This window comes from Girardinichthys multiradiatus, chromosome 9 (genome assembly GCF_021462225.1).
Source record: "Girardinichthys multiradiatus isolate DD_20200921_A chromosome 9, DD_fGirMul_XY1, whole genome shotgun sequence".
NCBI lineage: Eukaryota > Metazoa > Chordata > Actinopteri > Cyprinodontiformes > Goodeidae > Girardinichthys > Girardinichthys multiradiatus.
In genome coordinates, this window is record NC_061802.1 from 34,011,600 (window position 1) to 34,038,688 (window position 27,089).

Below are 27,089 nucleotides of genomic sequence, written 5' to 3' on the forward strand. Positions count from 1 at the left end.
CAATTCTCCAAGTCCAATTCTCTTCCTTATATCGTGGCTGCTGATTTTTTTTTATTGTGAGGTTCAGCTTCAATCGCAATTTACAAGTTTTTACAAGAGTCTATTAAGAATACTGCGGGAAAGTTAGGAATATGCCAATAATATGCCGAATGCCTATAAGAATCAGGAAGTGGGTCAGGATTAAATTTGAAGTCGTTACTATTCTTAACAATTTGTGCCATTTTCCATCAAGATATAATAAAAAGTGATGAGGGACCAGCAGGAGTGATTGTTATTTGAATGATGACTGTTGATATTTCGGAGTTAAAATGTTTTAAGTAAAGTGATTGTTTTTTAACATAAAATATAATAAGAAATTAAATAATAAATTGAATTTTACTTGATTTAATATTTATTATTTATTTAAAAATATATTATTTTGGGTTTTTTTTCTTTTGGCTTTTTACTTTTTTTATAATTATTTTCTTTATCTTTATTTTTATTTTACAAGGAGAGTAGAGACATGTAGGCTGTTTTAGGGGCTACAACGGCCCTGAGTTGTCACGACAACGCTTTATGAATCCCCGAATGAGTTAAGAACACATAGGAATGCCTAAGAATAAATTAGAAATCGGTTACGATGCCTAAGAATGAACAATTAATTTGTGTAGAACTAATGCAGATGTTTTGAATTTAGGAGTTCGTTGCCAGATTTCTGAACAGCTCAAAACCTTTGCATTTTCCCAACTGACTAAGAATAAAATACAAATCAGTTTGTACTAAGTTTTAGCACAATATTTTGCGTTATTTAATGCGAAGAAAATATTAATCTATAACTTTATACAGCCAGAAGCTCATAAAAAGAAATATGACCCTAAAAATACTCTTTATCAAGAGAGTTCTTCACCTGAACAGCTACAATAAGCAAGGCAGCTCATCTGTTCAACATTACTCAGTGATATTTTATAAGCAGATACAGCATTAATTGATCATTTTATGGGACCAAGAGTGGAAAAATAGGTGTAACTGCAAAACAGACTAGCCCAATCATGCTGTTAGTTTTTATGGTTTGTGAACATCATTAACTAGAGTTTGGTTTCACGTTTTTTATCACAGCCATTTTTTTTCATGAACCATAATTATGACAACTTTAATAATCATTTTGTTTCATTACTTTTGCAGCAGTAGGAATAAATCTTGGTCTTAAGTGAAATCAATGAGATCATGTCATACATTTTTGTTTTTCAAATATTTTATACTATGAAAATCTCCTACTTACCCATGCCTCCAATTTGATGTGCTGCTAATGTCATTATTTAAAGCATTTCTAAGTTACCTCTATATACCAGTTCTAACTATTGTTGTCTTTCCTCATTCTGTTCTTGTAAATAAACTGAAAGACTGATGTGTTGCAAAGTCATCGTTGGAACGAGTTAGTTGCAGTATGCAATCCGTTCTCCACACCAACACTGTGCTCCACATTCCAAAGCCACCATCTCCTTCTGATCTGTTTTGATACAGGGAGACAATGGGACAAGTTGATACTTGGTTACAAATCCTACATTTGGTTTAAGCAAACAATCATAATACTTGCTGCTGACAGACTGGAGCAGCTAAAACACACAGTTCATACAGTGCACTCAGTTCCTAAGATGAGAGCTTCATTTTGTTTGTGTTAGCTATAAGGAAGTGTTCTTCCAAGGAACCCTAGCAGGTTTCTGTGTGTGCACGTGTTTGCGTGGGTGTTTGTGCGTCCGCTGCGATGTGTCATACTTGAGCTACACCTTGATAATCATCATTTTTATGGAAGTAGTGTTTAACGGTTGATAATCATTGGGATTCTATTTGGTCGCACTTCCTGCTGTCACCTTCCAAAGTTGTGCTTTTAAAACAAGTAGCATTGGTTGGAATTACTCTTTCATTAAATGTAATGTCTTTGTCACTGAAGAGTTTCCCTATTATGCACTATTGCCAGGTGTTACTAGAAATCCCTACAATAAGTTCACCATATGGCAATAAAGAGGATAGAAACAAAAGACTGTGGACTGTCAGTAAAAAATTATTTCTAAACTGGTGTGAGAGTTGTGAGATTGTGCCTGGCCAGCAAGGATTAGGCCGCTAACATTGTGGTAAAATGATGGCAATGAAAACTATGATATTTGGAGTTTAAAAACTGAGGGAAAACAACTTGTGTACACAGAGAGGTCAGTCCATTCCTAGGAATAAACCCTTAACCAGCTTTGTTGATGAAAACCGGGCCTGCTAAGACTTCTGTTGTAATAATAATGCTGTCACTGCACTGTTAGAGAAAAAAAAACACAGAGGGGATTTCCAGTCTGGATGATTTTTTCCTATTTTCCATCCTTAATTAGAGTATTTACCCGTGATTAGCACATGTTGGCTAAGAATTTGTTGTTTGTGCCATACAGCAGCTTTAGTTGATCCTGTATTGGTTAGTAACACTGATCTCTGACCAGCAGCCTTGGGCACAGGGGTTTGCCCTTTGAATAGCTGTTTCAGTTTGACGCCTGGTGGCTGATTGGATAACAGGAGGGACCGTTTCACCTTTATGAGAATTTAGTTTTGCTTTTGCTTTGAGTGCTCACCCAGCCGTGTTGCTCTGTGGGTTTCTATCCAGCCTTGTGACTTATCGAATCGGTAGGAAACGGAAAATATGCCATGTTGGAAGTACAGGGTCTGATCATTTGTGTCAGAAGTTGATTTTAGGCTCCAGAAGATGTTTGGTGTTCCGAAAAAGTGGCTGTTTATGGCGGGTAAGAGCTGTTTCTGTTCTGCTTGAATTGCTGTCGATGCCGGGCTGTTACCCTTATCATCCATAACTTTTCTGTCTGACTTTACCCAAAGCTGTAGCTGTCTCTGTCTTTGTTGAATTCGCTGTTGCTATCAACTAGTTTCTTAAAACACACCGACAGACTTAGACTTAGACACAGGCTTTATTAGATGACTTTAATCTGTCAACTTTTAACTCCGAAAGAATTGTACATGAATGAAACTGAAAATGTTTATACTCGTTAAATCTTTTGTGTCCTTATGACAATAAACTGTGAATGGGATCCTTTAAGGTGGTATTTTACGTGTCTTCCGCTTACTGCCTCGGTACAGCTACCAATTGCTGTTTACTTTTTAGGTTTACATTTCACTACTTCTTAAAGTACATAGTATTATGCTTAAATTTAGCTGATATCACTTCCTGTGATAAGTGAGAACAGCAGCAAAGACTGTTCTGCTCGCACACGATGTACTTTAAACCAACTAAGCCTGTTTTGTTTTTTTCTCCAGGCAATACCACTTGAATAGCAGCACTACCACCAACATTCCTGATATGCACATGAGCATGTACCCGGGATACTCTGACATGGACTTTACCAGCCTCAGCCTCCCGAAAAATGAGAATGGAGACTTCTCCCAGGTTAGTTTCGAATATGTATTGAGTTCGTTGATCATCTGCAACACATGATATGTATTTTTTGCAATATGCTTCCTTTTACTTTCATATGACAAAAAAGACCATGCATGCTCCCCACACTCCTCTTGCATCTCATCTTTCATGTCTATATTTTACTACAATGCAGCATCGTGCGTTCCATCTCGACCTTTAAGTTAGTTGTATTTAGAGTGACACTAACAGCAGCTACTGTGATGACACAGAATGGTACATTTCTAAAAATGAAGCCATTTTGGGTTTAGTCTAAACTGGGCCAGTAAGTAGGGCAGCTTCTTGGTCTTATGATATAATCTAATTACATTCATGTTAAAAGTCACAAGAAATATTCCTACTGCTGCTAAAATACTGTAACATATCCATTATTGCAATTATAATATTATTAAACATTTCTACCAATAATTTTTTGCTGCTTTAATTTTGAAAAATACGAGAGCAAAATTTAGCAGCAGTCCTATATTGCCTGTTGTGCGGAATATTTTTCTCGTTCTGCTCTTCAAAGAGAAACGCAACTATAACTAGCCGATATTGGCTGGTAAGTAGTCCAGCTGTCTGTTCCAGCAGAGCCTGTAGTCAGCAACTTAACAGACATGCCCCTGACTGTTTTTGACTTTTGCGACTAGAAATATTTATAAACAGCTACAGTTTGTAGTAAGCAAGTGTCATATCCTTTTTTAAACAACTGACCTACAGCGTGAGGTAATAAGTTGGGGAGGGGCGCCACTGTAGTCCTTCCTCGAGTAAACAGCAGTCACTTTGGCACGTCCTGAACACCATAAAGAGACATGAAAAGTAACTTTCACAAAGTTGAATCCCATGGGCTACCGTAACTTTACTGTGTTGGGATTGTGAGTTCCTTTACTCAGAGAAACATGAAAAGGTGTGTTTCGCAGTCACACAGACAAAAGCAGTCAAAGCAAAACAAATTATTGAGCACAATTCTTGTCACTGCAGACAAGATTGCAAAGAACACGATTAATGAAGTAAGTACAGTAGCTGAACTGGGGCCACAGAGTGGGAGTTTTTCACACACTGTTATTCCAGCATCTCAGTAAATTCGGAGCTGCGGAGCTGTTTTAAAAACTTTAACCAATAAAAAGGAGCGAGAACAGAGAAATGGCTAAAACCAGTGACCAGTTTAACCAACATGCTTTACTTTATAATGTCTGAGGCAGCCAGAGGAAACCCAAGGAGGTGAATCCAGAGTCCTCTTCGCCATAAGGTGACCTAACCTCTGCATCTCCTGACTGCTGCAACACCCAACTTTGGCCAAACACTCATACTCACTCATACAAGCTACACTCATACAAATTCCTTGTATGTCCAAAAACGTACTTGGCAATAAAGCTTTTCTGATTCTGATTCTGATTCTGATTCTAATGAAAGCATAGACCACAGAGGGTGTCAAAACAAATGTCTCTATATTCCAGTAGTTAACAAACACAAACATCAAGATACCACCACAGTTCATTAATGTATTCATTATTTTACTATCTCCTGAAACCATTTGCCTTGTAAAAGGCCTTCAGATGACATTTGCTGTAAATGGGTGCTATATATATAGATATGATTTTAATTTATTTCACTAAATTTTTTTTTTTTTTTCAACGGAGTTAAAGGTCTACAACTATCAGGCACATGCAAGAATCTCAACACTCCAGTTTCACAATGATTGCTAAGGCCCCATGGACACGAGCTTAGGTGTATCAGGGAAGTCAAAAGATTTTGCTGCAAATGTTGCATCTCAGTGACATTACCAGTATGTTGCTATCTTTACTAGATAAAACCACATTGGAGGGATACTAATATCCAATAACGAAGTATACGACATCAGAATTTAGGCCCTAAATCTGTTGTGTACAACCTGATGTGACTGACACAGGGACATAATGAAAAGCCATGTTTTAAATGAAATGAAATAAATGAATTAAGTTTCCAGGTGCATTCACTGTTTATTGCCAGTGGTTTAGGGAGTATCTCCGACACCTACACAGAGGAGTTCCACATCATGTTAGCGTCCAGGTGTGTAAATGGGCGTGAAGCTTGTCTGGAACGAAGTGATGTTATTTCTTGAACAAAAGCAACATGTGAAAGTTTTCGAAAGAGAAAAGCAATGTGTCACCCTCATCACATGGAAAGGAGTGCTGACGTGGCTTTAATCATTAATGCGGGCATTCCCTTGTTTCTCATGTGCCTGTAATTGTGTCTGGCTAAAAGTTTCAGGATTCACGGTGAGCCACAGTAGATTTCTCATCTGAATATATTTATAAAGCAGTTGTTTACTTTATTTTAAACTATTGCGATCATGGTTAGTGAATTCAGGAGCAGCAGGTCTGCTTTCCTTGTGCCTCTCTGCGTCTCCGTGAAGGAAAGGGAGACGTTTTGTGCTTGTGTTGTGCTTTCTCAGCTGTTCTTGCTGCTTTTGGGCACGTAGAGTCATGTGAGTCATGGAGAGAAAATGTAAGTCATGGGGTCATCATGACTAATAATCCCCCACCTCACACTCAGCCCATTTTCTTCCATTTCATTCTACCTTTCGTGCCAGTCCTGCCCCATTTCTCTCCCTCTCTAAGTCCGATGTCTGGTTGCATCACATCCAGTGTCAGTTCAGCTGCTGAGCCATAACTGTTCAGTAAACATTCAGAGTTGTGTGGCTGAGTTGATTTGTTGATGAGGTTATTTAGTTTCTCAAGTGATTTTTGTGTTTACTTCTATCTCCCCGTCTCATTTACTGCATTGGGGTCATTAGGGAAATCTCTTTAGGTTTGCATGACTTCCCACAGTGTGAGGGTTTGTTTATGCATGCACCAGAAGTCAACTTGAATATCCGCATATTATAAGGAGCCACGGCGCTGCAGTGTGTGGACAGGATGTATCTGTATATCACTGCTTTCTTGAAAAAACAAGCTGAGGTTTTAATTGTATTGGAATGAATAGGCTCCCCTCCGAGATTTTATAAACCTTTACGATTATCGGTCACAGTGTGTCATTAGATAATACCTGAAGTGGCATATAAGGACACGGGCATATGCATTTGTAGCACTTTGATATAATGGGATGTTGGTCACTTCAGCGATAATTTCAGGCAGTTATGTTCGACGTGTCTGAAAGTTTTTGTTGACTGTGTTGGACTGCTGTTGTTTCCAGCAATCATCATTTTATCAGTAAACATAATTATGAATAATTTATTTTCCATTCTGAAGTTACTTTTCAAGCAAACCACCTTTTCATAACAAGATTGTAGTTTAAAATCACCAAATATTTCTGTTATACCATCCCTGCTCTATGAGCTTTTTTTAAATGACTCATCAAAGATAGAAACTACAGGAATCCCTCATCATGCACTATAGTGCCTCCTCTCCATCTGCTGGGTTTCAGCATTTGAACTTTTATTTTTACTAAAAAATGAGAAAGTTTCATACTTTGTATTTTCAGGGAGTACAAGTAAAACACTGTCAGGATAATGAGCATATTTCAAAACCCAGAAGTGGCTGTCAAGATAAAATATTTAATATCCTGTTGACAGGTGCACCACTTCCATCAAGGTAGCAGCTTAAAATGAACATTCATTGAGAGATAGCTTGTAATAAACAGCACACTATTGGTGTGCAACTGAGATGAATAACATGACTGATTAACTAACAAGCAGCAGCTTGTTGTGCTAAAAGCACTGCTTCAACATAAGGAAACATAAGAATATTTTAATAACTTAGAGCTTTCTTATTAGTAGTATTCCTAGGGCCACCACGAACAACTGTATTTTTATTAATTTACCGACCAACTTTTTGATTAGTCAATTAATCTAAATGACTTACTTTTCTCCATATTTAATTTAACTTAATTTAGTTTTTAACAGTAAACTTTTGGATTTATTGCACAACACAAGACTTTGAAGGCTGAATAGTGAAGTGCCACCTATAGCATGATAAAAAGAAATAAACGGGAGCACTTATTTTTATTACTTACTTTTTAATTCTCTTTACGTCTTGGTAAGCCACTTTTAGTATGGTAGTCAAGCGCTCTGGTGTTTCTGCTGACTGTTAATGTCTAACATGAGGAGAGAGTGTTGTGTATGAGCAGGTGTTGGTGGTTTAAGTAAAAGCACATGTTGAAACACCAGTGCTCCTGCTCCTTATGTGTATCTCTACATTAACAAGTTTTCAAGATTCAGTATCTTATGTCCCTTTTCCATTAGTACCTACTCAGCGCGGTCACAGTACATGTTAGCATTCATGGTTAATTTAATGAAGTGTGGCTCCCCACAGCCTACAAAACTCATGCAGCCCCAAACCATGACTCTCCCACCAACATGCTCCACTGTAGGCAAGACTAACTTGTCTTTGTAGTCCTCACCTGGTTGCTGCCACACACGCTTGAAACCATCTCAATCTGTTAAGTTTATCTTGGTTTCATCCGACCACAGGCCATGATTCCAGTAATCCATGTCTTTGCTCTGCATGTCTTCAGCAAACTGTTTGCGGGTTTTCTTTTGCATCATCTTTAGAAGAGGCTTCCACCTGGGACAACAGCCATGCAGACCAATTTGATGCAGTGTGTGGCATATGGTCTGAGCACTGACAGGCTGACCCCCGACCCCTTCAACCTCTGCAGCAATGCTGGCAACACTCATATGTCTATTTTCAAAAAACAACCTCTGGATATGACGCAGAGCACATCCACTCAACTTCTTTGGTCGACCATGGTGAGGCCTGTTCTGAGTGGAACCTCAAGTCAAGTCAAGTCAATTTTATTATCCCCAAGGGGCAATTTGTCATGCAGACAGCAATGAAAGCAGCCACACAAAAACCAACAAAGTATTAGTCCTTACAATGTGGACCTTGAATTGACCAGGTTACTAACAGCGGGAATAAAGGACCTGTCCTGTTAAACCGCTGTATGGCATTGGTCATTGTGTTGCAGCTCAGTTTCAGGGTATTGACAATATTCTCATAGCCTAGAGCAACAATTCTTCTTTCAGATCCTCAGAGAGTCGTTTGACATTAGGTAACATATTGAACTTCCAGTGACCAGTATGAGAGATTGAGAACACCAAATTTAACACACTTGCTTCATATTCACCTGAGACCTTTTAACACCAAGTCACATGACACTGGGGATACAAAATAGCTAATTGGGCACAATTTGGACATTTGCACCTAAGGGTGTACTTACTTTTATTGCCAGAGGTGTAGACATTAATGATTGTGTTTTGAGTTATTTGAGGGGACAGCAAATTTACACCGTAATGCAAGCTGTACACGTATTACTTTACATTGTATCAAAGTGTTATATATTCAGTGTTGTCCAATGAAAAGATATAATAAAATATTCACAGAAATGTGAGGGGTGCACTGACACTTGTGAGATACTGTAGTGTTACTGTTATTCCTCCATCACACTATTAAGTATCTGCCTCCAGCACCACTTTCCTATGGATCTCATACTGTGTCATTCAATTTCATTTCCAACCAAGCCAGGCTGCTGCAGAGCTTTTGCCCATGTCAAAACAATTCTGCAGTATGAGCGTTGCAACTCTGAGACGCCATATATACCGCACATATGCACTACTAGGATTAAATCGATGAAAGTGCTACTCAGATGTCACAAGAATGATGGAATAATTACATTACTAAATTTAATTCTACACTATAAAGACAGTGCACAGGTGAAGATTCACTTACCTCAGCATGCTAAATGCTTGGGGTGGTTTCAACTGACTGCAAACTGACATACTAATAATTATTCGACCCCATTTGGGGGCAATCATAGAGCTTTTGTGCTCAGACAGGTTATTCTTTAATATGGAGGGAGGGGGCTTACACTTTCCAGACGCAGTAAATGTTACCCACTTCATCCCAATAAACATGCAGTATTCGGAATGGGGATGCATCATAGTCAGAGATGTTCCACAGAACTTGTTTAGACCAAAACAACTTGTGTTTTTCTATTCACCAACATAAACAACATGATGAGAAACAGTTTATCAGCAGCTTTGCTCAAGTGTGTATTTAGATTTGACAAATTGTGCAAATCAAGGCAATACATTTACAAAATCACTTTCAGTGTGTCGTAGCTTCACAGTTCCAAATTCCACATCTTCCAGGAAACTTCCCCAGCAGGAACACGCGCACAAAATATCCTTTAAAACCAGAACATCACCAAACCACTATAAAAAGGATTATAAACAGGGAAAAATATTTACACAGAAAACCTGAGGCTTTATTTTTATTGTCAATAATTATTGGCAGAATGAAGTAAACAAAATATTCTTAGGTAAAACATGTTGTGTTAAATGAATTTAAGGAAAAAAACATGAATAAAAACCTAAAAGAACGAGCTGTAAAATAGATCACATGCCTCTGTGGTTTAAAAAGAACACACGTCTTTACAGTAACATCTGCATACCAGCCCAGGCTTAAGTGTGGTAAGAAAAAAATAAAAAATTTGAGTATTTCTGCAGAGAATAAAAGGGCATTGCAACATTTACTGGAAGACAACTGAGAAAAAGCTATTTTCTCAGCATTCTGGCTTACCTCAAACAGTGAAGAACACTTCGCAAGCACAGACTTTACACATTATATGGGTTTTCTATATACAGTACATTATACACAGAATGTATACATGTTACTCTGTGGTAACATGTATATCATGTACACCCATCTTTGTGCTGTTCTAGGAAGAGTTCATTTGCATTAAATATGGTTTTACAGCACTTTTTTTTAAATTTGCAGGATAGGTCGTATTTAAGTTTTTAACCGGTCCTGCTTATACAGAGCAGTAATACCCACATATGTGTTTGAGGAGGATCAGTGTCTGTCTTTGTGGCAATTGCTTATACCGCTTCCCCATGGATGATTTAAAATGGATGTAATTCCAGTACACACAGGAGTATAAGAGAAACTGAGAAAACAGGAAGGCTCCTAGGAGGATGCATAAACAGAAGTTCCAGTAATTGCAGTTAGAGGCGTGTGTGTTTGAAAACGTCTGCAATTCTGCAGATCTTGTAGATGCAAGAAGTGAAAAACCTTTATGAAATTAATTACTCGTCATTGGATTGAAGTCAGTTCTCTCATGATCAGCTCTTACTGATAATCCGCAAGTCAAATACGAAAATAAATCTAATTTAAAAACAAAATCAATAACTGCTTTGAACTGAAAACTCCCTCTTCTCCCTTCTGTTACAGCATCAACAAGCAGTGTCATCCTTTATGCGTTATCTTTTTAGTTCATAACGTGACTTGGGTCGCATGCTTTGATTCGTCTCATAATGGCTTCATTTTTTGTTAGATTCAAATCTACAACCTCTTGCAAGCAAGCTCCAGCAATTATTGTTGAATAAAAAAAATCTTTCACCTTTGAGTTTGAAAAACAAATTGGAATTGACAAGTCAGACCTCAGCGAAAGTTAGAAATCATAATCGGCCTGGAAAAAATGTCTGATTGGTGCATCTCTAGTTCTCTTTTCTATTAAAAGACGCTTTATGTGTTAACAAAGACATCTGCCCAATTCAGCCTTATAATGTCTGTTGAGGAAAATTGAAATGTTGTTGTCTATATTACGTAAACAGCTAAATTAAAATTAGTATTAAACTGAACATTACGTATGCATTTGTGTTTGTAATTCTGGGTTACTTCTTTGTAGGTTACTCAAACAGAAAGTGTTTCAGTGGCCTGGTTTGAATAAGGAAGTTAAAGGTTAATTTGAAAATTTTATAAGCATGTTGTTTTGTTTGAGCTTTAACTTAAATCCCTTTGGATTTTATCTAAATTGCAGTCTTTAACGTCATTTTTTGTATGTTATCTGGATTTCTAATTTATTGTAATCCCAGTTTGCAGTTGAGGATTCTACCTGTGTTACAGTCTTTCTTTCTATTGTGATTATTATATACATTACACTGTTTTATGTTTGGTGTTTATTTTTATTTTTTTCAAAATTGACAGTATTGTTGTTGCAAAGTGTTCCCAGATGTTTCAGTTACACAACAACGTCAGGGTGCATAAGATACCAGAAGTAAAATGGACAGGTTTTTTTTCTGTTCAAAAAAGTTTAAATACTCGAGGCAGATTTGCAAAAACCCAAAAAAAATAATAAAAGTAATTGTTGCAGGGTTTAAGATATGTACATGATAAGGAGAGATTGTAGAAAAGTGCCTTTACATCTGCTTTTTTTAAACCTTCAACAAATCATATTCTTTTATTTTACACTTTACTACAATCCAATAAGGTGAGTGTTTTGCGTGTTTGATTATAAACTATCTCATCATCGGGGATTCAGTGTTCCCTGATGGCCCTCAGTGCTCCTCCAAACAAATACACAGTCACACACTACTGAGAGGATTCCCAATCATAGCATGATGACACCACGGACAGGCGCCACTCTGCCTCTAAGAAGTCTGACTCCTCTTCTGTCCAGCAGAGATGGACATTAGAGGACCTCACCGTTCCGGCTTGATATCATTCCTTCCTGGAAGCTGACTGCATAAATGGACCGACCCCTGTATCAAAGAGATAAATTACATCAATTTAAATTCTTCCTATTTATGGGGTTCATAAACAGTTAAATTGAATAGCTGATATGTCATCCTTGATCAGCATCTTGGATTTGTTTAAATTGCCAATTTGATAAAAAAAAAAGATTCCCAGAATAAGCTTTTGTGCACTTGTATGTCTTTTACAATCACGCCCTCAGTTCCAGTAAGCGGGAATGACCTTTTTTTATGATGAACAATTGTCTGTTATTGGCTACTGGCTGATGCCTGCAAACATTCTTCTGCAAAGAAAACCTGCAGCTCACACTTGACTTGTTTCATTCACAATTTTAAGTTCTCTAGAATATTCTCAGAACAACCACTTCCACATGTCAAGCTCTGTGGTGTTTAATTATAGAGTTTTAATAGTGAGATAATATTTTGACGGACCTATTATTTCATTGAATCTGCTCCTATTTCCGTATTTGGCTGCTCATGCTTATCGGGCCTTACCTGCCTTCACACTTCTGAGTTGCAGATGGAGATTGAAATTCATGAATTGCGAGTTATTGCAGGAGCAGCAGACATGAAGTATAATATTTGCAGTCAAAACAAAGAAACAAAAAGCAGAGGCATAGTCTAATGGGGAGTCAGGCTCTAAATATAATAATCATTAAATGGTGGCCCAGCCCCATTAAACATAGCTGTAAGCAGCGCTGTGTGAGGAGCGGCCAGGTCCACAGCGCAACACTGTTTACACTACAAATGCGGTTGAGTTACACCATGTACAGTAAAATGGGCCTGACTGCCAGTAACTCTAGTCACTTACCAACAAAAGCATCATTTCCTGAAAGCTCCTCCCCTCCTCCCTCCCTTCTCTCCCCTCCCCTCTCCTCCCCTCCCTTGCTCACTCATTTGCTCTCCAACCACCTTTCTGCACTCAAAGGAACTAGTCCACAATCACTATTAGTGAGCCCTTTATGCAAATACCTGCCTGTCTCCCCGTGAAGCAGGAAGCATGTTTTAGACGTGCTCGTGCCTCTGTCTGCGAGGACATCTGAGCGTGTCTTGTTTGTGTGAGGGCACCTGTGTGGGGGTTGAGGCAGATGTCTGCGCTGAGCCAGGGAAAAGCAGTCGAAGGGCCAGTCAGGGTCCAGTATGGGGTGGTAGCTCACCAGCTGTGAGGTGGTTACCGGCTCTTTGCCTTCCTCATGGAAGTGGCTGACGGATTCAGGGAGTTGAGGTGAAGCAGGAGCTTATGTTGTGTGTATTTTCAACCTCCCTGTACCGTAGCGGTTGGACCCATGTCTCTCATGCAGCTCTGGACTAAATTATATGCTCAGCTGGGACGCCCGCTTCCCAAGGTACGGGTTCTGTTAGCTTCTTTTATGGCCATCTCCTCGACGCTAGAGCTTATTGAGTGATTGTGTGTTATACTTGTCTTCCTAAATGAAAACTGATTGCTTGAATTGTTTTTAATGTGTTATTGAGAAACATGCTTACTATCAATGTATTTATATGTTTGTAATTTTAACTTCCTTGAATGAATTGTTAAAATACTTCCTTATGCTCACGTAGCTAAACGAGGATTTCCTCTCAGTCTTTATAATATATCCACACCATGACACTTCTTAATCAGGTATAAAAATAGCTGTTTATAAACTGTTACTGACGGAAGATGCATTTTTATGTGTAATACAGGGCTGCCTGGTCATAGGAAAAGTCGTAATCTGATTTTTTGAATTGTAATTTAAATAATTATCACTTTTTCTTCTTGAGTTTGAAATCACTCTGCATTATATTTTAACAAATACCACTAAACTTCAATGAAAAAGTGTAGCATCACCCTAGCAGGAAGCTGCAGCGACCAATATGCTCTTTCCATTGCTGTTTTTTCCATTGTTAACGTCATTGTAAAGGTTGGAAAAACGTTTGGTTGTCCTAAGGAAAACCCATATGTGAGATCACATCCACATGTTAAAACACAGTACACAGTGTTCTTGTTTTCCAATGGATTCCTCCATCTCTGTTTTTTTTCTTACATCGCAGAAGTCGTAAAGGAACCAGATTGTAGCAAAATTATTTGCGTACTAATTGATTTATAAATGGAGCAGGCCCAGTTTATGACTTGTATGAGACTGGGACTACTTTGCAACGTAAACAGACATTAGGCTTTCATGTGGGCTTACTTCAATGAATTAGGTTGAATTTATTTGCCGGGCCAGACCCTTGCCAGTCAATCCTCCACTGATCCATTGAGATTCAACAATCCCAACCAGGGACTCTGATGAGTAATTATCTGCTTTGTTCCTTGCTTCCTTCCAGTAAGGGCAACAACCTGATAACTTGTGAGGCTAAATAGCACTAAATTGCTGTTATGAGTTGTAAATAGGGCTGCCTTGTTTTTTTTTTTCTATTAAACCGACACTCTGGTTAGATGTCCGTTCAAATCTGCGTAATATGACCTCATAGGGGCAATGACTGTTGAGCCTGTTTCCACTGAAATCTTGATTATGTTTATTGACTAACCTTCTCCATGGCAGCATGTGTTTGTTACACTGACAAATTGTACATGGCTTGTTTAAACCTTACATTTCTACATTTTAACACAGACAAGCTAATTCACAAATAATGTACACAATGAAGTTACTTTTTTTTTTGTTAAATGCATTGCAGGGTTATATCTTTAAAGTAATATTGTTCAGATGGTAACACATTTACAAAAAAAGCTGTTAATCTCTCCAAACAATGGTAGCTGTTTATACAATCCTTTCAAAATATATTCTGCAGTATTATTCTAATTAGTGGAGGAAATTAAAAAACCCTTGTGTTAAAATTTTAAAATGTGCACAGAAAATAGGCATCAAACAGGAATGAAAGTGAATCTAATTATTAATGTCTCAGTTTAATGTATAATTTTGGTATCATTTCTCTGTCTGTTTAATGTGCATTTACACCTCTTTTTGATGTCTGTTTACTCACTATTTAACTTAATTTCTGCTTCTTTACATTTGGTCTATGAATGTCAAAAATGACCTAAGAAAAAAAAAACAACATCATATCATCAGTATTACCATGCGCGCAAAGTTTAACCGAATCTTTTTAGTGGATTTTAGCAAACCACACTGGAAACATCAAACTAATGTCTTCCTATGCAGTTTATGTTGCACAGTGCAATCAAAACGTTTTCATTTCTGTCTTTAAAAAGCATCGGTAAACTCTCTATGTTGGCACATGCTGTCGGTTTCCTGGTATTACATCAAACCTCAAGCATGACCCTGTGCGTGCAGCTTACGGGAAGTGAATAAACAATAATGGAGAGGATGAGTGAGAAGCATTGGGTGGGGAGGGTTGTGTGCGGGGTCTGCTCTGAGAAAAGTCAGGAGGATGGGTGAGAAGTAAGCAGTATTTCTGCTCTGTCAAGAAAGGTTTTTATGGTCAGAACCTGGCTTTGTGTGATGGATTAATTCCCATTAGGAGCGCGCTCAGTAGGTTAAACCTGAATTTCAGATTTGATGTCTGAAGGCTTCGAGGTGGTGTTAGGTTCAAAGAGAGCAGGACGTCTTTCTTAAAAGTCATTGCTGGGCGGAAAAAAGCCAGAAAAGGTGTTGTGTTTCTTGACGTCAGACACAACAATACAGCTGCTATGGATGTGTGTCAGGATCAGAATACAAGCCATATTTATACAATGTTTGCATTGTTTTTTTGTTATTTTTACAAATAGCACAATGAGAAAAACTACAGTTCAAGTTATTTTCTCCCCCCCAAAAAATAGATTTTCCTACATTTCTCACTTCTTTTTAAATTGAAAATATTGGTTGATTTTACTGCTACTGATGCCTTTTAAGCATTTCACCTTGAGTAACACACAATATGAATTACTCTGAAATTTACAAGGTAATATACCCACTTTCTGCCCAGCTTAAGGAAGTCTTTCTTGTGTGAAATAAGCAGGCATTAACCATATTTTACCGTGCCTCTATCTATGTGTCTCTTTGCTGTAAACTGTGTAAATATGTCACTGAAGTGTGTGTGGAATATTGGTTTACCAGCCTGAGATGCCTCTTGAGCGCCAACATTCATTAACTTTATTTGGCTTCTCTGTGTGATGTCCCACACTTCAGTTTGACCTGTATGATAGCATTTTAATATGCCAACCAAGCCTAGAACTTAACAGGCACAAAGGTCAAGGCACTGAGTCACAGTCAGAAAGTGGCCCTTTGACCACAGGTGTGTGAAAATGTGGGTGTTTGGCATGTACAGGTCATATGTCACGCCTTTCGGGCTATTTGAGGTAATATTTGTAGCTGACCTGCTTTTATTCATTTCGTGTAGATTTCCCAAATAGAGCTGGAGGAAAATATGCAGATGTTCTTATTTCAGATTTGAGAACCTTAAATGTTTTCTGCATAAAACATCTTTAAACTAGAAAAATTTGCATTTCCTGCGAAAATGCAGTGTGAATGCTGTAAGCTGAAATTTTTAGCTGAAAGCTGGCAGAAAGAAGCTGAAATTGACTGCAGAAAATCTGCTGAAATCTGATAAATTAGTAGAAATAGCAGAAACAGCAAAGAAAAACTGTCATGTGATCTGTTTGAGCAGGAAGACTATTAGCTATAAAACAGCTTAACAATGTAAAGTTACCTCAAAACTACTTGTTGAAAGAGTTGTTGAAATGCGAGAACTGGCAAAAACTTTAAAAAAGCAGGAAAGAGCTGCCATAGATGAGCTGAAAAACCAGAGTGAAGCAAAAATATAGCCAAAGAAGTTGAAGTCAGTGCTAAAATACACAGAAAATTGCAGAAATTTCATTAAAAAATTAACTAACAACAAATACGCTGACGAAACACAAAAACAAACAAGAAATTGCCAAAAAAACGCAAAAGTGTTCTTCAACTAAGAGAGGAGAAAGAGAAGCTAAAATGATAACATTAGCATATTGGCTATCACTAGCATGAAGGCTGATATTAATTTAACCCATCTACCATGCAAAAAGCAATATATAAGCTAAAATGAGCTAAACTTCTAATGCTTACTACAGCGTATATTCAAAAGTCTATGAAATTGCCGTTTAAAACTATTCACTCTTCAGCATTCACACAATAATAATAGTAATAAACTAGAAAAGTTCGGAAGAAATTTAGACGGGGCCTGCCTCTTGGCGCATGCTTCTTGGACCAGAGCCAAATGTTGTGGGGCTGAGGTACAGAACCAAAGCAACAGAACGGTGTGCATCATGATTGAGGGTAGAAGGTTAAGATGTCTATCTAGACCTGTTCTTGTTTCACCAGTAATCATGCGTCCTTGCATTGCTTTGGCAGTCGCCAATAAATAAAGAGTCCAGTTTAGAGATGTGTATTAATAGGTGCCACCAGACAATGGCATGGGAGTCAAGCCACTCACTGTTCTCCCTTCATTACTGTGGCAGGCCCCAACTAAGGAATGTTGAGACTTTTATTTTGTAAATATCAGTGAGTTTATTTTGAAAGGATAAAGTAGATCCATTTCCATCACAGAGTCCCAGCAATAGTGTTAAGACCAATGCTGCAATTATTGCTGTGTGAAATATGAAGGCGTTTATTTTCTAGGTATGTCTAGGTGTTGTTTTGAAAGTCCAGCATGGTTGTCCTTTCAGGTCTGGCGTACTTCCACTAGATATAAAGAACCTGTTTGCGTTTCAAAAATCATTGTGTATGCTATTATCAGCTTAAAAAAAATCAATACAAACTATGGAAGCTGAGGCTTTTATTTTGAACGTTTCAGTAAGCCTTATTTCAAAGGACTAGCATAGTCCCATTTCCAACATTGTGTGAACTCCAACAGTAGGGTAATGCCCAGTCCTGCAATGATATATAGTTTAAAACGTAAAGGCTATTATTTTGTAGAGCATGTTTTGTCTTATTTTGAAAGTCCAGCATGGTTGTCCTTTCTGGTCTGGGTTAGTTCTGTTAGTTGTTCTAAAATCATTGTCTATGCTATTATCAGCTTAAAAAATCATTAGTAACTATGGAAGGTTGAGGCTTTTATTTTGAAAATTTCAGTAAGCCTTATTTTAAAGGGCTGATCTGGTCCTATTTCCTACACTGAATGAGCTCCAACATTAGTGTGAAGCCCAGTGCTGCAATTTTCTATAGTTTAAAATGTAGAGGCTTTTATTTTGTAGAGCATGTTTTGTCTTTTTTTGAAAATCTAGCAGGTTTGTCCTTTCAATTCTGGGTTATTTCCATTAGTCATATAGAACCTGCTTGCTTGTCTGAAATCATTGTGTATGCTATTATCAGTTTAAAAAATCATTTGTAAATGTGGAAGGTTGATGTTCAGTGTGAAAAAAAGGCTTTTATTTTGTAGAGTATGTGTAGGTCTTATTTTGTAAATCTATTGTGGTAGTCAGCTATGACTGACTTATTGTGATCACTTATGGAAGCTTCTGCCCTGAGCTCAGCCTCAGAGCCAGTCTCTGTCAGAGGTTACTTAAGGTCACTGGCAGCTGTGTTCTGTTGCTATGGTAATTAATGAGCGCCCAACAGCTGCTGTTTCTCACTCAGCAGCACCTCACTTTGTGTCTCATCATGGCCTGGCTTTATAACATGGAGGCGCATGCTCCTGAACTACTGCCCATAACCCGGAAACCGTAAGGGCTATCGACGTCATTCTTGGACCGTTTTTCTCAGAACGGAGAAGAGAATGAGAATATTAACACATTTTTGTTGAAAATATAATAATGGAGAAAAACACAAAAATGTCTGAACATGCTGTCGAACAACGTCTAATACCTCAGAAACTATAAGCGCTATCCATGCACTGTATTAATCAGCAGGCCCTGGTGAACAACCATGGAGCTTCTCAATTTTCTACAAAAATCTGTCTAGGAGGTGTGACCCTGTAAAAAAGCGGATAATTTTGACCATTTTTAACCTGAGTGAAGGTGAATTTTTCAATGTCAAACAAACCTACTTCACGAGGAAACAATAAAAAGTATCCAAATAATTTTTGGACCGTAGGTATCAGCAGGGATGGGTGAACAATCCTGGAGATTTTCATGTGTCTACATAAATCCGTGTAGGAGATGTGACAGATAATTTTGAAATTTGTTAATTTCAAGCGATTTTGAGAAGGACAGATTTGGTACTCCTAAACAAACCTTTTTTATGATAAAACGATAAAAGGTATCAAAAAAATTCCTTCACAGATTTTTTGCTCTGATTCTTTCTGAAATTCCTATAGGTTTTCCATTCAGGGTGTGTTGACTTTGCGTTGCTCCCAGACGTGTTGCGTGAAATCCGTTAGTCCTACATTAATGAGGGTGACATTTTCTGAATCGCGAAAGAGCATCCTACATTTTGATACCTAATTTGTGCCAGTAGAGTGAAAATTGAGCAAGTGAGGAGAGTTTGTTCGTACTTTCTCAGGTTATTCAACAACCTAGAGCGTACACTCTACCAACTGACGAATTCCGCCATAGGATTACATTATAAAATCAAAAACGTCAAAAATCTTGCCTAAAATTTGAATCGCAATTGTAGAAGAACCGTAATAGATATCAAAAAGCTGAATCATCTGAAGATAGCTTAATGTCTTGTGAACATTTTAAAAGTTGAATGGTGTTTCTAGCTGAAAGTATGCAGAAGTAGTAACCTGCTAAAGAGCCCAAAGTTTTAGCTGAATTTTGCGGAATCTTTAAGATTTTCCATTCATTTCAATGGGCCAAAAATCGGCACAAAAAGCTGAATATTTAAAAAAGTATAAAAAGTATTAATACCAAAAGTCATAGCCGTAATGTCCTAAATGAGCTGAACATTTTAAAAGTTGAATGGCTGAAATAGCACAAAGTATGAAGGAGGAGATAGGTGCCAAAAAAAGTGTTAGATATACATAATAATAAAGAGAAACAGGATCTTCAGCATTCACACAATAAAACACATTTGTTATATCTCCCTCGTATATTAATGGAGCCCTATGTTTAAATAAAACCTGAAAGTATGGTTGTTATGGAGACTTGGTGACCCCAATATGCAGCTCTCTGCGGCAGTTTTCTAACAGCGAGCTTCTCCCTTGCCATCCTTTTCTCTGTGCGTGGTGGCGAGATAACCTTGGATCTCCTCCCACCTTGTTTGTTTACAGTTCGTTCCAGTTATTATTCTGACTGTAGATATGAGCATCTTATGACACGTTGCTATTCTCGTTTTGCCATTTCCTGAGTTCCCTGTTCTGTTGTCGTACACATTTTAAAGAGACAAAAAGTAACAGGCTTCTGTGTCAAACTCAGAAAAATATAAAGTCATGGTTTATACATTAAGAGTTCCTAGACACCCTGTAATAAACGTGAAGTATTTATTAAATAACGCTTCAGTTACATGTATTTTATGGGCACTTGTAGAATGAAATTATGGTGACACCTTTTATTTGGTTAAAACAGTTATTCTTAATGTTTTTTTTTCACTCTCATTGAATAAATATCCTCAAATGTTGGATTTTTAATAACATTTTTCAGTTTATTTTAAGGTTTGTTGGATGTCTTCATCAGGAATAACGAGAAGTATGGAGGGCTCTGTATGGACGATTGTTTTATTCTACTTTATATAAAATATATATATATAATGTAAGATCTTCTCTGTTTTTTCTGTAGCTGTCACAAATGGCAGAGGTCACCCCTGTTCTGCAAGAGTTTGCGTGGTGTGCTTTTTTAAAATGTCATGTTTGACTGTGACTTCATAATTTATGTCCACACTCCTCTCACATCCACTTCTCCAGGGGTGCACAGGTTCTCAGATGAAACAAAGAAACAGAAACATATTCACAGTTTGACTCTGTGTTCAATGTTTTTGTCTGCTCTGAGTTTCATATTTTCCAAAGGGAAGCAGACTCGGAGAAGGGCTGGCATGGATTTGGTATTTTGGTGTACAGTTACTCACATTTCTTAGTAGTTTGTCATTCATTACTAGGTATTTTATTGAGAATTCATATATAAAGCTGCGTATGAACCGTCCACAATGTGAAGCAGCTGATATCTGGATGTTTTAAAGTCAGTACAGCTAAATAAATCCACACTGAACATTCTTGGGATGCTTTCAGCAATCTAGCTTCAAGGACAAACATAGTTAACGTACATTTTGATTCTAATTCCTTTATTTATGCTGAATGGCCTTTGCATGAGACTTGATTAAGCATCCTCAAATATGTACATTGCAGAATGTCATAGTTTCCCCTAGTTAATGGTACAGTTTTACGTTATGGAGACATGGCATTGTCAATGCCCTCTCCTCTTCATGTTCCTTTTTGTGGGTGACTTCCTCTTGGCCAAACCAAATCCGTAACAGATCTTTTTTTTTTTGCTGCCTACTTTCTGTCTGCTCTATTATTTTGCTGCCTCCGCTCTTCATGCCGTATGGTTTGCTTTGCCAGAGGAAAAACTTGAATTCTCATGGCTCAAAACTGTGTATTATAAGAGTATCTAGCAATCGCAGCCAGGGAGCTTCTGGTAAGCTCTGTAACATTTAATCTGAAAAACATACTATCTCTAACTAATTTTTTAGACAATAAATAATATCAATTGATAATAGCATTCTTACTTGTACAAATAAAATATGTCCACAGCTCCAATTGTATACTAGTAAGAAATATGTTAAGGAATGTCTGAAAATCCCAGAATGTTTACATTGACTTTTCAACATTTATTAGCCACATTGGATATGTATTCCAGATATCCACAAATCAGTTCTTACTAGTAAACATTTCAGAAATTTTCAGAAATTGAGAATAACATTGTTCTTATTCAAATCACATTTCAGATTACTTGATGTTATTCTCAAAAGAAGAGATGACATAACTTTTCCCATTTCATTTGTTTTAAGGTTGCAGCTGTATATATCCACAAATACAGCCATCCTGTCTAGAAATAACATTGTGGATATCTGCAACAGAGTTGTTACTAGAAGAAAATCTCCTTTCAGCTGTCTCTGATCTCATTGTTATGTGGATATCTTTAAAGAATTGATCAAATATTGTTGGTAGGTATAAGTCTGATGATGCTTTTAAACTAGTCAAAATATGACTAATCCACATTCCAAATGACAGATATACTGGTTAAAATGTGCTTTTTTGCATGTCAAAAATGATATTCGAGATATCTGGTATAGTTTTTCATGTAAACTAAACTAATCTAAAATTAGACTTATTACTTGTTACAGTTGCTTTATTTATATTTAAAATGACAGTTTCTCTTCTGTATTTGTGGGTAGCTGCAGCTCCAGACCTGTGGTACTGGAACAGGAAATGTGATGTCATTTGTCTTATGAAGAATGTTGTTTGAGATATCTGAAATGTTGTTTGTGAATAGGAAGAATGTCATTGTGATGTCTGAAATTCAAATTTTTAGTAGGAAGTTTTGATTTCTGGATATTTGCCTTAAAGATCCTCCCTAAGATAAACGCTAACAAGGCTGTAGTCTCTGCTGTTTACGAAACTTGTAGCACTGGTCTTTAAAACTTGCTTCGTCAGCCAGCTGCTCATTGGGACACTTGACATGACATCCTTTTATTTTCCAGAACATATGAAAACAATGGAAAATTCCAAGGAGGACTGTAAGCAGCAAGCTGTCCCTCGCTTGCGTTTTTAAGACTTGGCACGGCATGAAGGCCCTCTTGTCAGGAGGTGGTTGGGCCAGGTATATTACTTTGATTGGCCAAGGGCAGCAGGTCTGGGACAGGCTGGACTGGAGTCATTGTGACTTAGTCAAGCACACAATCATTTAGACTTTTTAGACTTTGAAAGGTTTAAAAAAGACACCTAATAATCACTCATTGTTCCAGTATTTACCCTGAAAATCACATGTTTTAGCTGGAGTCAGTCGGGTTTTCTGCTAAAAACCTGATAACATTTAGAATTTGAAGGCAGTTTTTCTTTTGATCTCTGAAGTTGCTAAAAGTGTGGCTTTATGTTGGCAGTGGAAGACATTTAAGAATTGGAACATATTTTCTTTGAATTGATTTTTGGGCCAAAGCAAATCTAAACCTTCTGTGTGTATTAAAACAGTAGCTCCCAGACATATCGGCTCTTTTGGCCCATCAAAGGAAAACCTGATTCTTGTCACATCAAAGACAACTCTTACTGTCCAGGAAAGTTTCGGGGTAGAGACTGCCATACGCCACAACAAATCACTTTATTCCTTCAGCTGTCAAGGTTACCAATAGCAGCTGGTCGGCACAGTCAGTCTCAGCTTTACAGTGCCTTGCAAAACTATTCGTACTTTTTTTTTACATTTGGTTGAGATATTAATGCAAACTATAAAGTAATTTATGGAGATTTCTCTCAGAAGTACCATAATTAGTAAACAAGAGTCCATCTTTGTGTAATTGAGTTTCTGAATAAACCCTTTTGTGTAAAGGCCTCGGAGGTTTCTTGGAGAACATTAATGAACAAACCACATTATGAAGATCACGGAACATACCAGACAGGTCTGGGATAAAGATATGGAGAAGTTTAGAGCAGAGTAAGGTTCAAAAACAATATCCTAAGCTTTGGACATCTTATGGAGATGGAGATGGAGCTCTGTTCAATCCATCATCCAAAAGGGAATAAACCGGAGGCTGGGGAAGGATTACTTGAGAAGCAGTCAAGACCCCTGTGATAACTGTTGAGGAGCTGCACAGATCCAAGACTCAGGTGGGAGTATCTGTCGCCAGGACAGCACTTACCCATGTACACCACAAACCTGGCCTTTATGGTTAGAAGGACGCCATTGAAGTCCCCTTGGCATATTGCTAAAAGCCATTTCAGGGATACAGCAGACATGTGGAGGAAAGTGCAACAGTCAAATGAAACCAACATTCAACTTTTGAGCCTGCAAAATGCTGTGTGGTTGAAAAGTAAAACTGTACATCACCCCGAACATATCATTCCCATGAAGAAACATGGTGGTGACAGTGTAGTGTGAGGGTGTTTTTCATCAGCAGGCGGGGAAAAGCTAGTCAGAGTTGACGAGAAATGCGTGAAGTTAAATGCAGAGCGATACTAAAAGAAAACTTGTTGTGGACTTGAGGCCGGCGCAGTGGTTCATTTTCTATGAAGACACCTACCCTAAAACATGCAGTCGGAGCTACAATGAAATGATTTAGATTTAAACATACTCATGTTTTGGAGTGGTCCAGTCAAACTCCAGGCTTAAATGTTTGAGAATCTGGCAAGACAGAACATCCATACTAAAAAAAAAGAAGAACATCCACACTATTCGATCTGATTGACCCAATAATGCACTACTGACTGCTGTTCTATGAACATGGAAAAGTTGAATTTGCTGGAAAGTCAAGACACATCTATGAGGCTTAGTGCTGTCCTGAAAAGTCTCACCTGACCAGACATGATGGGGCCGTGTGGACAGCTGAGCATCTCATAATCCTGAAAGAAAAACAGACGATCTGTAGGTTTTCTGTTCCTAACCTCAAACTCACTTTGTAAAGAGACACACACACGCATCCATCAATCGGGTCCTCTGGACTGAATGGAAAAGGTCAACAGCTGGCCCCTGAGGGTAGAGCTCTTCAGTCAGCTGGTCATAGTGGGCAGTGTGGGACATTTCACAGCTCTGTGTTCCACCACCTCTCACAAACACACACAAAGAAACCACAGAAACTGGCAGATGAGATATCAGGGCTTCTACATGGCTTACTTTCAAAGTCTGAAGTCGCCTACATCGCAAACTGCTGCTACTTCATAGTTGCAGGCATAGATATGAATCTCACATCCCCTGTTTTTGCTACTGTTGTTGCAGCTATTTTTTCAGCAGCAGTTAGAAATAATGATTAATTCACACTCTTAGATTTGTGTGAGAATTTTCCTATAGACATGCTGTTTGTGTTTCAAACAAAGAAAACTCCAAGACATAATGATGGAACAGATTATCTGTGAAGTGTTAAGTCTAGTTGACAGTGTTGCTGTGACAGAACTCCATGGGAAGTCTTAAACTGGAACATACACCATCAGCATATAACGGCTCTTTGAAGAAACCTGTATTAGATGAGCTACAACATTATTTAATTTCCCTTTGAGATTAATAATGTAATTTTGAATTAAATTGAAACTACAAAGAGAAGCCAAAATAACAGAAGGAAAAACAACTGACAGAAGGATAGGAAACAAGTTGGGCAGTAGCTTAATTTTCAAGGGAAGTTGATAAAAATGTGAATGGATGACATACACATACAGTTGAAATGCTGAGGTCATTTTAGGTGTCAGTTTGTATGCCAGTGGGTGTGCAGGGGAAAGGGGGTGGCCAGGTTGACTTGTTTCCTGGCCTTGGAAAAGCAGCCAAACTGGCAGTGTGTAGGAGGGGAAAGCCCTGTGGCTGGGCCTGGCATGTCTGAAACCTCAGCCTTTGGCCATGCACTGAAGCAGGTTATTGAGTTTAACAGGAGGTTGCTCAGGACTGATAACACTGGCTACCTTCACACAGCAGGAAAATGCGACCCGTATCTGACTTTTTCATGGCAGTAAGAACGGAACAATTCCGATTTTTTTTCACCTCTTAATAAAAATCAGAACTGTGCCACTTTCACATGTGGTACCAAATCGGAAACGTATCCGATGGGTTTTTAAAGCGTCCACAGTCTGAACGGTCCTGTTGCATTACATGCAACTTCCACGTCATTGTCCTGGCTCTGACCACACATTTACACAAGCTTTTCTACAGAAGTAGCAGTCACTGCTCCAAAAAAGGCCATGGTTAGGAGTCGTGCTCTCTTTTTTTTTTCTTACATTTCTTCATCTTCTTAAGATGTAATCATAATATTGTCGGCTCCCATTGCTCAACAACTTACAAAATGATGCACAGACGCTGACATTCATTTTAACTTCCGTGAACAGTGTTGTGTGTACAGAAGTTAATATCTACATTCTCCTTCTGTGCATGCACGTCGCTTTGGGTTCGTCAACTGTTCAAAATTAAGTCTGATGCTGGTCGTAATTTAACAGTAGTTTGAACCACCACACAAAACAAAATCTGTATTGGGTTAAAGAGCTGATGTGTGAACATAGCAGTTGAATCCTACCTGAAGTATACTTTCTGAAAATCAGGAGAACTGTAGCCTCTATAATGTAGCAATAGAGATTCACCAGTCAGGCTTTTTCTGGCCGGTGCAGATTTCTGGTTTTCTTTGAGATCTGACCTGCTGATATAAAAAGTCTGTGTGAACGTGTTACTTCCTATGCAAGTAGTCCAGCATCTTCACAATAATTACACAGCAAACATCTCTAAGGTTTATGATTGATGTTCCAGCTCTGATTGTTTGAGCTGATAAACAACACCTTCTGCCATTGCCACCCAAAACAAAAGACCACTGCAGCTCTGCACGTATCTTGCAAGCTGGGGAAGCTTGTCTCTGTGCATGCATTAATCATCATCAGGCAGCTAAGTGGTGGTAGTGTTTAGAAGATGCTGTCTTTATGGACACATTGTGTCTCGTATATGGATTTGTGCATCATGCCTTGGCTGGTGGCTTGAGAATGCACAATAGAGAAGAAGCTGAAATAAAGGAGGAACAAGTAACAGGACTAAACAACAGAGTGAACAAATGACAGAAAGAAAACGTGTCTATGGGCTCTGAGGCACATATGGTTGAACCTGTTTATAAAGCTTCCAAACTGAATGAATTCCCAGAAAGCAATAATGAAAGCAACATTTGCATATATTTGCTGATCACGAATTTTGTTCGCTGCAAGAAAGGAAAAAAAAAGTTTTAGCACATCACAGAGAGACAGTGTCAGAGAGGCAGAATTAGCAGTTAGATGACTGCAGGCTGCGTACTGTAGAAGGAGACAGATTACCATCGGGCCAGTAGGAATTCAGGCCTTATCTCTGCTTGGCAGGGCCACTCACAGGAGCAGTAACTGAAGTAGCCCTGGGTACAGGCCTGCAGCGGTGCAAAGACTGCCGCCTCTGTTACGCCCGGCTGCATAACCCGATTAGCACGGCACCGAGCTCGGACGCGTCTTAGTTAAATCTGCTGTAGTTCACTGATTCCTCAGAGTCATGCTGGTCGGGTCAATAACGGCGCTGAACACAGACCAATGACTTGGAATGTCTAGTGACTTTATTGCCAGTCATATAATAAAGGCTTTATTAGTGGAAAATGTGGACTGCTTTAGTCCCAGCTTTTATTTTGAAACAAAGAAAATAGATTTTAGAGA

At 38.2% G+C, this 27,089-nt stretch overlaps 1 protein-coding gene across 1 annotated transcript in view; it reads left to right on the forward strand.

The window, feature by feature from the left end:
* The window catches only part of si:ch73-63e15.2 (protein strawberry notch homolog 2), a 75,412-nt gene that overhangs the window by 24,307 nt on the left and 24,016 nt on the right, over window positions 1-27,089 (forward strand). The window contains exon 4 of the mRNA XM_047375044.1: window positions 3,280-3,409. Within this exon, the coding sequence (XP_047231000.1) occupies window positions 3,280-3,409 (130 nt within the window). The remainder of the gene's footprint in view (window positions 1-3,279; window positions 3,410-27,089) is intronic.